This window comes from Mauremys mutica, chromosome 6 (genome assembly GCF_020497125.1).
Source record: "Mauremys mutica isolate MM-2020 ecotype Southern chromosome 6, ASM2049712v1, whole genome shotgun sequence".
Classification (NCBI taxonomy): domain Eukaryota; kingdom Metazoa; phylum Chordata; order Testudines; family Geoemydidae; genus Mauremys; species Mauremys mutica.
In genome coordinates, this window is record NC_059077.1 from 64,561,922 (window position 1) to 64,578,635 (window position 16,714).

The 16,714-nt window shown below is 39.7% G+C and overlaps 1 protein-coding gene across 2 annotated transcripts in view; it reads right to left on the bottom strand.

Moving 5' to 3' along the window:
• Positions 1-16,714, bottom strand: part of FBXL17 (F-box and leucine rich repeat protein 17) — a 468,601-nt gene that overhangs the window by 11,110 nt on the left and 440,777 nt on the right. For both annotated transcript variants that reach the window (XM_045021619.1, XM_045021620.1), the window contains one exon: positions 14,987-15,129. In XM_045021619.1, coding sequence (XP_044877554.1) covers positions 14,987-15,129 — 143 coding nt within the window. The remainder of the gene's footprint in view (positions 1-14,986; positions 15,130-16,714) is intronic.

The following is a 16,714-nucleotide window of genomic DNA, read 5'->3' on the forward strand; positions in this document are numbered from 1 at the left end:
TTGTGCTCTAACATGAAACAAGCGAAATACACAAATTCCATAATTAGCTCAAGCACATTTTGAGGTTTCAGAAAAGAACTGACATCATGAAACGCCTATTGAGAAGTTGTGGCAAATCTACTTTTGGAATGTGTCCCCTTTTTCTGTTTCTTTCAGCTCACACAGAGATGCACATCCCTGCAGGGACGAAGGCTTTGTTGAGAAGTTGCTCATGCATTTGAATGCCATTGCCTCAAACAATCACTGTGGTCTCTTGGAGAGGACAAAGGTTATTGCAAATTAACAAAATAATCAATTTCAGGTTCTGTAGCGTACATAGTTCTTGAAAAGCCCACATCCCAAAACTGGCTGTGCTAACCATTATCTCCTACATCTCCCGCAATATCAAGTATTATATTCCCATAAATTCCAAAGATGTTTCATTCTCAAGTCTCCAGGATCATTAAGAGCCTTTTACTTTTGTTATTTTGTAAGAGAAGCCTTTCCAAAGTGTTTTTGGTTGTTTGTTTTTGTATGTTTCAAACAAAGTAACTAATTGCTTCTAGACACAGATTGTGCAGCACTTGAGAGTAAAAATCTAAAAAATATTATAAATATTTCAATTATAAATATTTTAAATTATTCACAATTATTTCAAACGAATAAAACCCCCAAACTCCATAGGCTGTTTTGTCCTTATTTAGAAAAATATTTCATAAGTGATGACTACCCAGTGAAACGATGGTATTTATTTATAAACGACGGACCTTCTTTCAACTTCTTGAAATGTTCATACTGATAAGATAGTGATGGCTGTTTTGCTTTGTGGAAAACTATGGATTATCAAAACTAGCCCCTCTGTTCCATGAGCATATTACTGTAATGTTTAATAAACTGGGAGACATTTTAAAGTAAGTGGAAAAATCATTTTAAAAATGTCACAGTTAACAGACATCATTGAAAAGTTACTCGGACAATTCTCACTTTTTGTGTTCCATACATAATATTGGTTAGTTCACATTGCCTTTTCCCTCAACAGTGGCCTGATCCTGAAAACACTTACCAATGGGCTTTAGACCTGATCACATTGACATGAATGATCTTTCTGATGACTACAATGAGAAAGAACTGGATCAGGCCCTTGGTTCTTACTAACATGAATAGACCTATTGACTTGTATATGCCTGTAGTAAGTGTTTGAAGGACAGAGTCCTTAATATATCCCATTGTTGAACTTTGCTGTCTACATCTTGCACACATTTTGGAAATGAAATAGTTGAACTAAAGACACATCAACATACAGTTAACTTAAATTCTCTTCCTGCATGTTAACAGACACTTTCAGTCATGCACTTAATGCGTAAGCTATTCCAGTTAGCTAAAAAAAGAATCATTTATTGTTCTGTCTTTTAAAATGCTCATATTGAAAATCAAAGGGCAAAATAAATACTTTAAAAGACAGTGGGGTCTTTATCAGGGGAGGGAGGATTGCTGTAATTTCATTCTAATAGGGTTCACTGGTCTTATGCATCTGATATCTCTATTATTCATATTACCTCATCCACCTTGTCTCTCTCATTATTCATAAACAGATATATCAATGGAAGCTCCTTTGTTTCACGTTACTTCAAAAATACAAAGAATTTTCTTAAATATGCAGCAATGTCATTTGAACAAATTACAGTGATTTAGGGGGAGAATAAGTGCTACAGACTTTTTAAAAAATGGGAGAAAAACAGATTTTGCAGTTCTCAAGATCAAACCATTCTCAAAAAGATTTTATTTAAAGTGGAAGTAATTTGTCAGGCATTTTGATCTATTTCAAGTTAGCTTATATTAGCTTTTTAAAATGGTAAGGCCAATGGCTGTGCTAATTATATTAAATCAAGCCATGGCCCTATATTCTTGTAGTTGCATTGTTGACTAATAATGGTTTGGCCCGGATAAACATCCAGCACCTGAGATCCTATCTCCCCTCCACTCAGTTCATTTTCAAGCAATCTGTGTAAGTAGCAACAGACCATGCCAAAAGGTTGAAAAATGTTGCACAGACCAGGCTTATTAATGTATACAAAAGCAGGAAATTCTTTATGCATTGAGGCATCAACTTTGTTCATAAGTTGGTGTTTCTTTACAAATGACATTCTTCATGAAAAAAAACATAGGTAGTGCCTCATCACACTAAGGATTTGCAGTTCAAATGTGACTTAACACCTAACCATATTTAAAAAAATACTCAACAGACTTTTTTTAATTTTAGGGCTCAGTTTGATCTTCTTTTCTCTTGTAATTTCATAAAAGGGTTTGTCTTTTGTTAGTTGTATTGATTGGCACTGTATATGTCCTAAAATCTCAATTAAAGTATTGATGGAAAATATATTTTGCAGATGATCTAAGAAAGCCTCTGAGATAAGTTATACGGTCTCAGAAATATTTCTGTTGAAAAGTAACTTAAAATTTTTAAAAACAAAAAGCTTGGGAAAAGCCAAGACTATGGTGAATTTAATGAAAGAAACTGGTGCATTCGTTCACAGCCAACTCTGTCAATTTAACTTCACTTCAGTGTCAGATTGGAAGTGCTGAGTTTTGTCACTATAGCTGGGGGCTGGGTTTTTCAATGCCATTTTCTGTATATTTTCAAGAAATGTTTGCTGCATTTTAACATGAACATTTCTGATAGTCATTTCAAAAAACACCGTAATATTGCACAAAGAATCCAGAGTTGTGAGAATCTGTGTTAAAAAACTCACAGCCTCTAACTGAAGATTATTATGACAGATAGTCCAACTAAACAAACTGTCAGTCAGGAAAATTAATGAAGTTTTCAATATTTCCTAGGCATCATGCAAGAGGTTTTTTTTTAGGAAAGATAAGGATTCAGATTGCCATAATGTAAAGCCTGATTGCAATGTTATAAAGGACACTGGAGAAACTAAATAAAATCATTAAAACATGAGTTCCAGCAATAAATGGGTTAATTTAATGCTACCCAGTTTGTCAAATTTCCCTCAGTTTGAATCATGTTGGATTTTTTTTTTAAATGAACTGGAATAACTACTTTGTAGGGAACCTCTTGTGTCAGTCCAGATGACACTTTAGGGGTACAAATTTAAAGAATCATGTTTACAAAAAGTATACTAGAATGCTGAAGACTTGGGTCTTTATATTCACCCTGACATGCTGCTGGAAATAGCAAATAAAGATCTCCAAACAAAAGGTTAAAATGTCCAGCTCAAATCCTGAACAGCGAGTGTCGGTGTATGAAAACCGTATCTGCTATAATTTCTCAGAAAATATATTTGGGATCATGTGACTGAAATGACAAAAAAGCATAGAGCTCTTGGGGTAGCATTAAAAACAACTAAACATTAAGGACCTAAAATTGAGAAACCCTCAAAATGCATTCCCAAGAAAATTTCTAATGAAGTTTCTTTGTAATGATTCACGAACGAAACTGGATTTTGAATGAAAAACCTATGTTTAAAGAAGATAAGAAATGCTGACATTAAAGAATCATCATATTTCCCTCCTTCCCCACACCTTTCTAATAGATTATGGGTAGCACAAAATAACAGGCACTAACTTATAATATTAAAATATACAGTGAAGAATTGTTAGTGGTAAGATTAAGAGTTTTGATAGCTATATTTTTAATCATTTTTTTTTGTATAGTGAATGAGTAGATAAGGTAACACTTAGACCAAGTCCTTGCTGGCATAATTGTGGTTTTCCCAATTCTTTTAAATAGAATTGCTAATCTGCTTAATATGTTATTGCTGAAAGAAGAAAAGTAACGTGTTGAAAGATGTAAGTAAAAGATACACAAACATAAATTAAAAAAAACTTTTTCTGGGAAGACCCAGGGCAAGGTGACACAAAAACAACATGTTGTATGCAGTGTTCTTGTACGGAACTCCACAGACTCCATTCAGGGGCAGGGATAGCTCAGTGGTTTGAGCATTGGCCTGCTGAACCCAGAATTGTGAGTTCAGTCCTTGACAAGGCCACTTAGGGATCTGGGGCAAAAATCAGTACTTGGTCCTGAAGGCAGGGGGGCTGGACTCAATGACCTTTTGAGGTCCCTTCCAGTTCTAGGAGATAGGTATATCTCAAATTATTAAAGACCTGGAGGGAATGAAATTCCCCACTAGATACCATAGGTATGCCAAGGAGTTGCAATGTAGCCCATCCATGAGCACTATTTCTGCCTCTGGGCTGGAACTGTAACCATAGCTCAATTCTGCCTCCTATGTGGGGCATTTGAATCATTGGAAGCTCATAAATGTTGCCCCTAAAATCTACCTGTTGGCCTCCTTGTTCCCTCTCTGCTTGTCTATCTGGGGCTGGCACAGAGCTCCTCTTAATGGCATGCAGGAGGTGCAGATCCCTCTGCTCTCACGTGGCCACTCTGCCCACAGAAGGGCTATGGGGAGCTGAAGTTGGCCTTGTGTGGACTCCTACACCTGGGAGAACTCCATCTTATTTCTGTCTTTAGCTTCTTAGTGTCTGAACTCTTATCCTGTTAAACAATGAAAAGAGATGTGGGGAATGATTTAGGAGCCTAAATTACTTTTCCGTAGCTACTTAGACACTTAGATACTTAAAGGTATTTAGGTGACCAACTTCTGTGGGACTTAGTTGTCTAAATATCTTTAAAAATCTGGCTATTAGGAGCTTATCTCTCATTGAAAGTCAATGAGATTTAGGTGTCTAACTGTATAGGTCACTTTTGAAAATGGGATTTTGGTACTTAAGTCATCTAGGTGCTTTTAAAAATCTTTACCCATTGGCAGTAAAAGCCAAGTTTATCAGAAATGCCCCACTCCCCTTCCCACTACTACAACTAAAAACCTGAAGAATTCCTATTTCCAATATCTACTAATATATCTAGAGTTATATGGATCAGACCTTTAAGGGGAACAGTAGTTCCCTTAATGTAATTATTTTTCTAGAGAAATGTATGTCTGCTGAATATTTTTACATTATGTTGAACATTTTTTTGTCCAAGCAAAAACCAAGAGCTGTACAGCAAAACTACTGCTGGTAGTTTTAAAAGGATTTAAGCATTATCTTAGTGGCCTTGGGCCTTATTCTTTTATTGATTTGACTAAATGAACTCTGGTGTTTAGAAGATTGGGTTTAAAATGCTACAACACAAAAACCCCCACCTAAGTAACCTTCCTCATTACAAGGATATAATGTTAAGATTGACATTTCTCATGAGCATTGTGAAAATAATGACATTTATTTTAAAGCAGTGAATATTTTGCTCCTGAGCTGTGCATGTTATGAGGCAGGCGCATGGGGGTGAAGGGGGGAGGAGGAGAAGGTCATGGCACTGGCAGTTTGATGAGAAATGAATTCATTTGATTATTTTCATGGTGTGGATCAATAACACTCTGGCTGAGACCCATTGCCCAAAGGCAGTTAGATAATCAATGGAATCAAACACAGCATGCCTTTACCCAGCCCTCTTCTCTGATCTTTTCTGGGAGGACGCTTGACGCCTGTGTAATTCTAATTTATGTCAATTGCATATCAAAGAAATTCCAAGGAGATTTAGTCATAGGGTATTTTAGTGGTAACCATTTAAAATCTATTTATATATGTTCCTTATGCAACTTTGTGTTTAAGTGCTTCTCTCTTGAATGCATGGAAATTCCTAGAAAAGCATAACACACAGAAGCTACCTAGTACTGATTTTGATTTGGGGGCGGAAGGCTAGACAGAAGGGGCAAATCTTCTCACCTCCCCCAGACTGCAAGCTCATACAATGTAAAGACACGGATTCCAATCAGACAGACAAGCAAATAAATCTTTCTCCACACTCCAAGAATTTGCTTTAATGATGCCCCGGATACCCGGATGTTGGCATTTTCAACCTAAATGAGCAGTCACTGGAAAAAATTAGTTCTACACAAAGCTGGAAAAAAAAGTGAAAGAAATGATTTTGTTCTGTAACGTCTCTATTCAATTGCTGTGGGAAAGGGGTTGTCATCTTATACCTGCCAATTTCACATTGCCTTTCAACACATGAAATTCAGAGATAGTGCTTCTAATATTCCTAACTTAGTTCACTCCTTCGGAGGCTGCTACTTTTCTTCCCACCAAGGCTCCACAAGAAAATAAAATGGTCCCCCAGTGGTACTCCTAGCACCACAATGTTCACTATACAGAATTCATTTCTCAGAAAGCTTTGGTTACCCAATATTTTTTTTAATTAATCCTGAACACTTTTTCCATCTGTCCTGCACCTTTCTCAGAGATTTTTATTCTTGTAGTTCAGTTGCCTTCCCAAATGTTGCACAATCTTTTTGAAAGAAACTAGGAAAACATAAGCCACCAATTACAGGAATACAGGCTATGCAGTACATGTGGTTTAACTGATGTTTGATGCAGTAAAACTTGTTTTCAGCATCAAGGCAATTGATTGTCTATTGCAACTGAAGACCGGATAAACCGCTCTTATTAGATCCCTGTTGATTGTACAAGCAGTTTTAACTAATCCACAAAATAAATATATGTAAAATTGATCAGGTGGTTCAGGGTCAGCTCTAATTCCAAAGGTCAAGTAACCCTTTGAACAATTTCTAAGTACATAATCTTAGCCCAATTCATCAAAGGCAACTCACACACTGTTTTCTTCTATTGGCTCTAACAAAACACTAAAGTTTAGGAGATTAAGTAGAGTCAGCTTCAAAAACCAGAGCAATTCCTCTAACATGCTTATCCTCCCCTCAGTCTGGAAAACTACAAAAGCTGAGGCTGCGTGATGCTATTTAAAACTTTACAGTTGAGCTGGAATTTTTTATTCATTGCTGGTTGAAATACTTTCCCCCACTGCTCTTCACATCACAATGAATTCATAGCATAGTTGTCCTGCACAGATTGTTTTATGATAAAAAATGTGTTCTTAAACTTGTACCCAATTAGGGCTGTGCTTGTTTCACAATGGGTTCACAAGCTGAACTTTGGTTCACAGGAGACTGAAAGAGAAACAATCCCTGCATGTTCACTAGGAGATTTGAGATCAGAGGTCTCAAACCTCCAAGGACTCAGTCATCTCATCCCTGGTCTCAGGGACTCTGGGACCTTCTCCTCTTAACTAAGACTTCTTTGAGAATGGAACGAAAAGGACTATGTGAGGGGAAAGAAAGGAGGATGGCTGTTGGGGGGAGGTTCACTATTTTAACAGATGTGCAAACAACCTCTACCCCATGTTCACCAAATTTTTGTGAGTGTGAAATGAGCAGAGGTGAGTGAATTCTTATAAAAAAAAATTTTTTGTCCTGAAAAATGCATTGTTCAGGTTCCAAAAATATTCACCAAATTCAGGTTGAATTTGACAAATAGTTTTGGTTGGGAATTTTTTTTTGAAGAGTTGAAACATTTAGTTTCTTTTTAAAATTGATTTGAAACAATGATTCAATTTCAAATTTGGCCAATTAAAAACAACAGAAACAAAACATGAAAAGCACCTGAAATGGCTGAATCAAAACAAAAACTTCAGAGAAATTAGTCTGAGTCAATTCAAAGTGTTTAGGCTGATTTGAAACACAACTTTTGGGGGTTTTTTTTATTCAATTAAAAAATTAGGTAAATGCTGTTTTCAGTTAAAATCGAACCAGATACGTTCCCCCCAGATCATAGAATCATAGAATATCAGGGTTGGAAGGGACCTTAGGAGGTCATCTAGTTCAACCCCCTGCTCAAAGCAGGACCAATCCCTAACTAATTCATCCCAGCCAGGGCTTTGTCAAGCCTGACCTTAAAAACCTCTAAGGAAGGAGATTCCACCACCTCCCTAGGTAACCCATTCCAGTGCTTCACCACCCTCCTAGTGAAAAAGTTTTTCCTAATATCCAACCTAACCCTCCTCCACTGCAACTTGAGACCATTACTCCTTGCTCTGTCATCTGGTACCACTGAGAACAGTCTAGATCTATCCTCTTTGGAACCCCCTTTCAGGTAGTTGAAAGCAGCTATCAAATCCCACCCTCATTCTTCTCTTCTGCAGACTAAATAATCCCAGTTCCCTCAGCCTCTCCTCATAAATCATGTGCGCCAGCCCTCTAAGAATTTTTGTTGCCCTCCCTTGGACTCTTTCCAATTTTTCCACATCCTTCTTGTAGTGTGGGGCCCAAAACTTGATTCAGAACTCCAGATGAGGCCTCACCAATGCCGAATAGAGGGGAATGATCACGTCCCTCGATCTGCTGGCAATGCTCCTACTTATACAGCCCAAGATGCCGTTAGCCTTCTTGGCAACAAGGGCACACTGTTGACTCATATCCAGCTTCTTGTCCACTGTAACCCCTAGGTCCTTTTCTGCAGAACTGCTGCCTAGCCACTCGGTCCGTAGTCTGCAGCAGTGCATGGGATTCTTCTGTCCTAAGTGCAGAGGACTCTGCACTTGTCCTTGTTGAACCTCATCAGATTTCTTTTGGCCCAATCCTCTAATTTGTCTAGGTTCCTCTGTATCCTAGCCCTACTCTCCACTGTATCTACCACTCTTCCCAGTGTAGTGTCATCTGCAAACTAGCTGAGGGTGCAATCCACGCCATCCTCCAGATCATTAATGTATATATTGAACAAAACCGGCTCCAAGAACGACCCTTGGGGCACTCCGCTTGATACCAGCTGCCAACTAGACATGGAGCCATTGATCACTACCTGTTGAGCCCAATGATCTAGCCAGCTTTCTATCCACCTTATAGCCCAATCATCCAATCCATACTTCTTTAACTTGCTGGCAAGAATACTGTGGGAGACCGTATCAAAAGCTTTGCTAAAGTCGAGGAATAACACGTCCACTGCTTTCCCCTCATCCAGAGAGCCAGTTATCTCATCATAAAAGGCAATTAGGTTAGTCAGGCATGACTTGCCCTTGGTGAATCCATACTGACTGTTCCTGATCACTTTCCTCTCCTCTAAGTGTTTCAGAATTGATTCCTTGAGGACCTGCTCCATGATTTTTCCAGGGACTGAGGTGAGGCTGACTGGCCTGTGGTACCCCGGATTCTCCTTCTTCCAATTTATTAAAGATGAGCACTACCATTAGCCTTTTCCCAGTCATCTGGGACTTCCCCCGATCGCCATGAGTTTTCAAAGATAATGGTCAATGGCTCTGCAATCACATCCGCCAATTCCTTTAGCACCCTTTGGATGCAGTGCATCCAGCCCCATGGACTTGTGCTAAATAGTCCTGAACCACTTCTTTCTCCACAGAGGGCTGGTCACCTCCTCCCCATACTGTGCTGCCCAGTGCACTAGTCTGGGAGCTGACCTTGTTCATGAAGACAGAGGCAAAAAAAGCATTGAGTACATTAGCTTTTTCCACATCCTCTGTCACTAGGTTGCCTCCCTCATTCAGTAAGGGGCCCACATTTCCTTGACCTTCTTCTTGTTGCTAACATACCTGAAGAAACCCTTCTTCTTACTCTTAACATCCCTTGCTAGCTGCAACTCCAAGTGTGATTTGGCCTTCCTGATTTCACTCTTGCATGGCTGAGCAATATTTTTATACTCCTCCCTGGTCATTTGTCCAATCTTCCACTTTTAGTAGGCTTCTTTTTTGTGTTTAAGATCAGCAAGGATTTCACTGTTAAGCCAGCCTCGAAACAAACAAACAAACAAACAAACAAACAAAAAACCCTCAACAACCCCCATTACTCACTTATCTCTAGAACTGAAAACTCTGAATGCAGAGGCCCAGTTTCAGGAAAATATAATTATTCAAGAAAACACTTAACCATGTGCTTTCCTTAGAGACAAGCTTAAATGTGTTTCTGACCACAGTGTGATTAAAGTGAGACCAGGTCTGATTTTGAGTACTTCTATAGAACTGAGCAGCTCACACAGCTCTGCATCCAATCAATGTATGTTTTAATTATGCTTTCCATCTCTTCTTTTTATAGAATGGAGAGTGAAAAGGAGGAAAAAGGAGGAAGAGGAAGAGACTTTTTTTTTCTTTTTTTTTTGGATAAATAGGTTTCATTGTTCTTATTTCTGACTGAACCTAAGAGGTTGTAAATGAAGCTAAAAAGGAAAAAGTCCAGATTAAGAAAGTTTGCATTTTGATACAGTTTAAACATTCAGTACAACTTTATTCAAAAATTAATACTTGAAAATAGATTTAGATAAATACATTATTTCTATAAAGCAATATACATTTCAATTGGGACTAAAGATAATTAAGATATGAATGCTCTAGCTTTTTTGTTTACCCTCTCTCCCTCTGATCAGTGTACCTATTTTCCAGCCTGTCCCACTAATCTCTGACATTTTGAGTCAGGACTTCCTGATATGAAAATTCATTAGCTCTAGCATAGGATAATCCCAAATCCCTACTTTCCCCAAAGCCTCCCACTGCACATGCCATAAAGTTAACCTGCCTAAACCCAAATTCAGGTGGAATGTTCATATCTTAGATTTACCAAATTTCAAATAATTGTAAAATTATAGTTAAACATTCTATTTACAAAATTCATCTTTACAATTATTTTTAATGGAAAAAGAAGTAAGTGCTGACAATTTTAAAATACTCTATGTGACTAAGTTTTTTATTCCAAAAGATCATGAATTCAAATTCTCATAACCTTATCTCTACATCCACATTCTTGATTCATATCTTTATACAAAGGTGATCAAGAGCATGGAGCTACAGAAAATAATTTCCTTTGAAAGTAACACTACAGCGTTTTTACTATTCTTCTACTTCTCTTTTTTAAGACAGACTGTTATATTAATAATATGCCACATCAATCATATATCAAATCAGAAAAGGATAGCTTGTACACAAAACTTGTGTTAGCGCCTCAGGGCCAGTAGCCTAAGGATGCATGTCAGAAATCTAGGTCAGCGAAAAGCTATCATGCTCTCTTTTTCTCTGTGGCTAATTCCTGTCTTAAACCTGCAAATACAACATGCTACAAGAGTTATCACCATAACAATGAAAGGCAAAAAAGGTTACCCATCTTTCCATAGCTGTTGTTTAGATGTGTTGTACATGTCCATTCCATTGTAGGTGTGTGAGGGCCTTGTGCACAGATGTCAGAGAACTTTTCCCCTCAGCTGTACCCAACGGGGCGGCTTGAGCACACTCTACCACCACACATCAATGCATGCTGGTACAAGAGGATGGAGCTGACCACGTCCTACCTCAGTTCCTTCTTACCAGATAACACGTAGCTCTCTGATGTTTATGAGTCAGATCCTGCAAGAACCAGGATTGTAGAGTTCCGATGTGTGCCCCCAACCTAGGGATGAGGCATCTGTGACCAAAATGAGCTCTGGCTGTGGAGAAACAAAGGGAACACCCACACAAACATCCGAAGGGCCTGTCCACCAGTCCAGAGAGGGCAAAATTACCTCTGGAACATGAATCACTCTGTCTAGACAATGACAACAGGAGATATACACTGATGCTAGACATACTTGAAGCCTACTGAGGCATAGTCTCGCATGTCACAACACATAGGGACATGTGCCCATGTTCCCCATAAGTCTGAGGCAAGTGTGCACTGTAGTAATGGAATGTGCTTTCAGTACCAGGCCTTGGAGTGTTTGGAACCTTGCTTGGGACAGAAATGCTCTGGTTTGCATAGCCTCCAGGAGTGCTCCAATAAACTCTTTGCACAGGTTTTACAACTGATTTGTCTTGACTGAGTAACAGACGCAGGGCACTGAAGGTGGATTCAATGATGGCCCTGCTGGACAGCACTTGACAGTGTCACCAGCTCCTCACCAACCAGTCATTCAGATAGGGGAACACATGGATTCCCTATCTTCGCAGATACACTGCTACTGGCACCATGCACTTTGTGAAAAATGTGAAGGGATGCTGATAGGCCGAATGAAAGTACTGTGACCTGGTAATATAGTTCCATTTGCTATGAACCTGAGGAACTTGTGGTGCTCTGGACAGATCTCTATATGGAAGTAAGTGTCCTTGAAAGTTGAGAGCATCACCCCAGTCGCCCTGTTCCAGGGAAGGAATTATGAAAGTCAGGATAACCAGGCAGAACTTAATTTCTTCAGGTACTTGTTTAACTCTCTTAGATTTAAAATAGGTCCAAGACTGCCTTTTGCTTTGGGAATGAGGAAATTGTTGGAATAAAAATTCTTTGCTCTGAAGAATAAAGTAACTTCTTCTATTGCTCCCACTAGATGCAGAGATTGAACCTCCTGCTGAAGAATGGTTTTGTGAGAGTGGTACCTGAAGAGAGATGGGAAGGTGAGTTAGAAGGGGGAATAGAAAAAAATTGAAGGGAATACTCCAAATCCACAGTGCTTAAGACTCAGCAGTCTGATGTGATGTGAGTCCAAGCACAGAAGAAGTGGGATAGATGACTGACGAAGGTATGCGTAGGATACATTCAATTTATTGGTGTGCTGCCCTTGATAAGCCTGTCAAAATACATGTTTAGACTGGGCTGTTGGTCGAGAGGACCCTGCAGTCACAGATGATACCCCTTTTCCCTTGGCAGGTCTTGGGACAGAGGTATAAAGCTCTGATATCTGTGAGCCTGTTGGGGCTGGAATTGCTTCCGCTTCATTGCTGATATGTAAATTGCAAAGGACTTTAGTGTTACCCTGAAATCTTGTAGGCTATGCAGCCTGTTGTCCATCTTTTCCGAAAGGAGGGACAGACCCTCAAATGGTAAATCCTGGATGGTCTGCTGTACTTCAGGAAGGAGACCAGAAGTTTGCAGACACAAACACCTCCTCACAGAAATAACAGATGCCATGGAACAAGCTGCTGAGTCCACCGCATTCAAACTGTCCTGAAGAGCTGTCCTTGCCACCAGCTTACCCTCCTCTATCATGAGAATGAACTCCTGCCTGGAGTCCTCTGGTAGCCTGTCTTTAAACTTCATTACGTTTTCCCACAAGGTAAAGTTGTAGTGACTTGGGGGAGCTTGCTGTTTAGCAATTCTTAGCCGTAGACCTCCTGTTGAATAAAGTTTACAACCAAACAGGTTCAGCCTCTTTGATTCCTTACTCATTGGCACCAATGTTTGGCACCAACGCCTGCCTCTCCCACTCATTAGTTGCTGCCATCACCAAAGGGTCTGTGGCTGGGTGAGAGTAGAGGTGTTTGAAGCCTTCAAAAGGGACACAGTATCTCCTCTCTGCCCATTTTGCCATAGGAAGGTGGGAATATGGGGTCTGTCAAAGCACTTTAACTGGTTCCAGAATTGCTTCGTTAATCAGAAGCACCACTCTGGAGGGTCCTGCAAAAGCTAAAATATCCATTATCTTGTGGGATTTCTCGCAGACTTCTGTCACTTGAATGTCTTAAAACCAAGGCTACCCCTTTAAGCAGTTCTTGGTGAGCTTTGTTATCCTCTGGTGGTGAATAATTGCTCACAATCTCTACAGCCTCATCTTGTAATGAGGAAGAAGCTGCTGAGGCAATGGCTGATGTGCCTCTTGTGGTAGAGGAGTTGTCTGAGCAATTTCCAGTTGCTCGGTGCCTGCACTGGTACCATGCATTGGAGAACATTGTCTGTGGTGCCAACGATCTCGGTGAACCCTCAATGAAGTCAACTCAGACAGGTGAGGAGAGATCCTAACAGGGAGAGGGAAACCCCATGATGTCCAGAATGGCCATTAACATGTTGATGGTGGGCCCCATGGTTGCAGAGGCCGTTGACCCTTGTGATGTGCCCAGTGTTGGGACTGCTGGAATATCCATGGACCACAATGCTCTGATGGAGGGTAAGCTTTCCAGCTAGTATGGGAAAAACAGGCCCCACTTCTGTATCTGACAAAGATGACTGAGTCCTGCGATCATGGGGGAGCAGAACCCATGTGGACAGGAGACAGGTAAGCCAAACCTATAGATAGCAATACCAGGGACATTGATGATGACTTGCCCCTGGAGTGTACCGGCCTCCCAGGTACCAGAAGTGGGATCAGTACCATATGCTCTTGCAGAGCTGGCATAGGTACTATAGTTATTGGTACCAGCTGGAACACTTTCTGCATTGCCAGGGACACAGGTACCAAGAGGCTAAGTAATTCTCTGGTAGCAGCGTATGCTTCCGGCATCATCTGTACTGGGATGGGATCTTGGGTCTGATGAGTAGAAATTTTCAGGGGGTGGCCTTGGTGGACCTGGCATAGGTCCCAGAGTCAACAGACTCTTTGCAGCAAAGGAGTGCTCCACTTCCTCTCAGAGTTGCTCCCAGAGATCTTGCTTTTAGCTGGGCTTGGTACCGAAGGTCTTCCTGGACAAGGTACCATGTCCTTGGCAGATCTGTGTCTCTTCTTTGGTACCAGACACACAGCATGATGCTGAAGACATCTCAGCAGGGGCACTCTGCACTGATGGTGCTGCACTTAGAGTATACTCTGGACCCAATGGCTCTGATGGAGATGTGCCGCCTCCATAAGGAGACACGTTTTGCTGATCTGTCTTTTTTTGAGTCAGGCTTAAATCTTCTGCAAATGACACAAATTTCAGACAGATGGGGTGTGGGTCACTGATCGGCACTGGTCTGGCACATGATTGGCAGGACTTGAACCCCAGAGAGCGAGGCATGGCACCAGTCCCAGTCTCGATAATCAAATTTGGTCCAAAAGTGACCTAACAACTAAAACCTAACACTAACTATACATTATATCTGACTACGTACTAAACAAGAAACAGACTATATACAAAGAGTGAGGGAAATAAACTTGTGCTAGCCAGACTGCAAGCACTCCAACAACCATCACTGGTGGTAAGAAGGAACTAAGGGGGATCGGAGGTGGCTCTGCCCTCTTATGCTGGCACACAGTGGTTCCTAGTGTCAGAGTGTGCTTAAGCCACCCCAAAGGGTACTGCTGAGGGAAAATGTTCTCCAACAACTGTGCATAAGGTGCACACACCTACATTGGAATGGACATGTGCAATCACTCGAAGAAGAAAGATATTTTTATAGGAAAATACAAAAAAGTCTGTCTCACACATTCCATACATACACTCAGATGCCTACACCCATTTTATACAGAAGCTTACCTTATCGCATCTCATCAGCCCTAAATATCTGAGAGACTTGCTGCTTTGTGCAATTTGGGTGGCTCCCTGGTCTGTAATTTCTTTACACCATCCAACATCCACTGTCTCTATTGTCATGCTGTATCGTCCAATGGCTATCAGGGCTGTAAAAACACGAAAGACAAAGTACAGAAGTTAATAGCAGAGATGAAGGAACTAGTTTAAATACACACATGCACACATGTGAAATAATGCAATTAGAACTAAACTCCTCCTAGAGCATTTTTCATAATTTTTCCTGGGAGCTAAGTTTAAAATATCCCTTAGAAATATGCTGTACAGCACATAGCTTTCTCTGCTTATCTGCATAATGTTTTCCTTCTGATAAACATTTTCTAAATTAATACTTCTGTTCTACATAACAACATGTATATTTCTAAATTAGGAATTAAAAACATGAATTTAATATTTAAAAGTATAAGTGAAAGAAAGAAAATGTCTTATTGTGAATTACGTACAATTAATTAGAACTCTTTCTGTGAATTATTTACAGAAAACAAATGATGTAATGTTAAAAATGTCAAGTATCAGAGGGGTAGCCGTGTTAGTCTGGATCTATAAAAGCAACAAAGAGTCCTGTGGCACCTTATAGACTAACAGACGTTTTGGAGTATCTTTGTTGCTTTTATGTTAAAAATGATCAGTGAAATTCAATTCAGTTTCAGTTATTGGAGCATTTCCCCTCTAAATCACAAACAAACAAACTTACAGTTATTTGTATTATCTATTGTCAAAGTGCTACAAGATATATTATCCCACTATATAATGCTTCTAGAGATCTGTTAGCAGAATTGTATACTGTATGGACTCCTTCAATTGATCTGTGAAATAACTATAGAATACGAGACAATTCCACCTGACTCTCCTGCAAGAACAACTGAGATTATATTCCTTTTATGAGCAAACACTCTGCTAGCTACAGGGTTGCCAACCTGATAAGCAATTAGTACAAGAATATTCAGAGAATAATAGGGTAATTTTTGACTCATCAAAAAAATATTTTTTAAAAACCACAGGTAGTAGATGTTGTTCAATGTGCATAAAGTTTTCTATAACAATATTCTCTATAGTACACCACTGTTCCTTTTCATAGCTTGTACTGATGCTGTAACAACAGTAGTTTGCTGCACCTTAGAATTGTCTTGTCATTGTCAATTTTTTAATAAAAATAAAAAAAATTGTGAAAAATGTGTTACTCATGCCATGTCTCAGATTTATTGTTATTCATGACTTCTGCTTGTTTTGAAATATGGATCTTTATAAACTTAATACAAAATCACATAGTAATAGCTACATTTTTGGGGGAAAGGAATTACAGTTGTGTCCATTGTTATAAACTGTGAAGTAAGTTTCTTGCTGTACTTCCTATGGGCATATCCGCTTCTCCCATATAACATTCTTAATGATGAACATTTTTATTTACCAAACTCCACAACCGTTGCAGCATATTTTCTCTCTTGCATTGCAGAAGTGGTGCAAATATGTAACGAGCAGGAGGAGCATGTTCTAGCCAGTGTGAAGAACCTGGGGCTGCATGGGCAAAACAAGGCCATATCTTGCAGGCCATACTATATTTATGAGTAGCCTGTCTTCCTTGATCATCCTCCCAGCATCTCTAACTCCCCAAACTAGCAGCTTGGTTATTTCCAATGCGATGCTGCCATTGTCCTGTTCTCTCCAAGTGTGTGT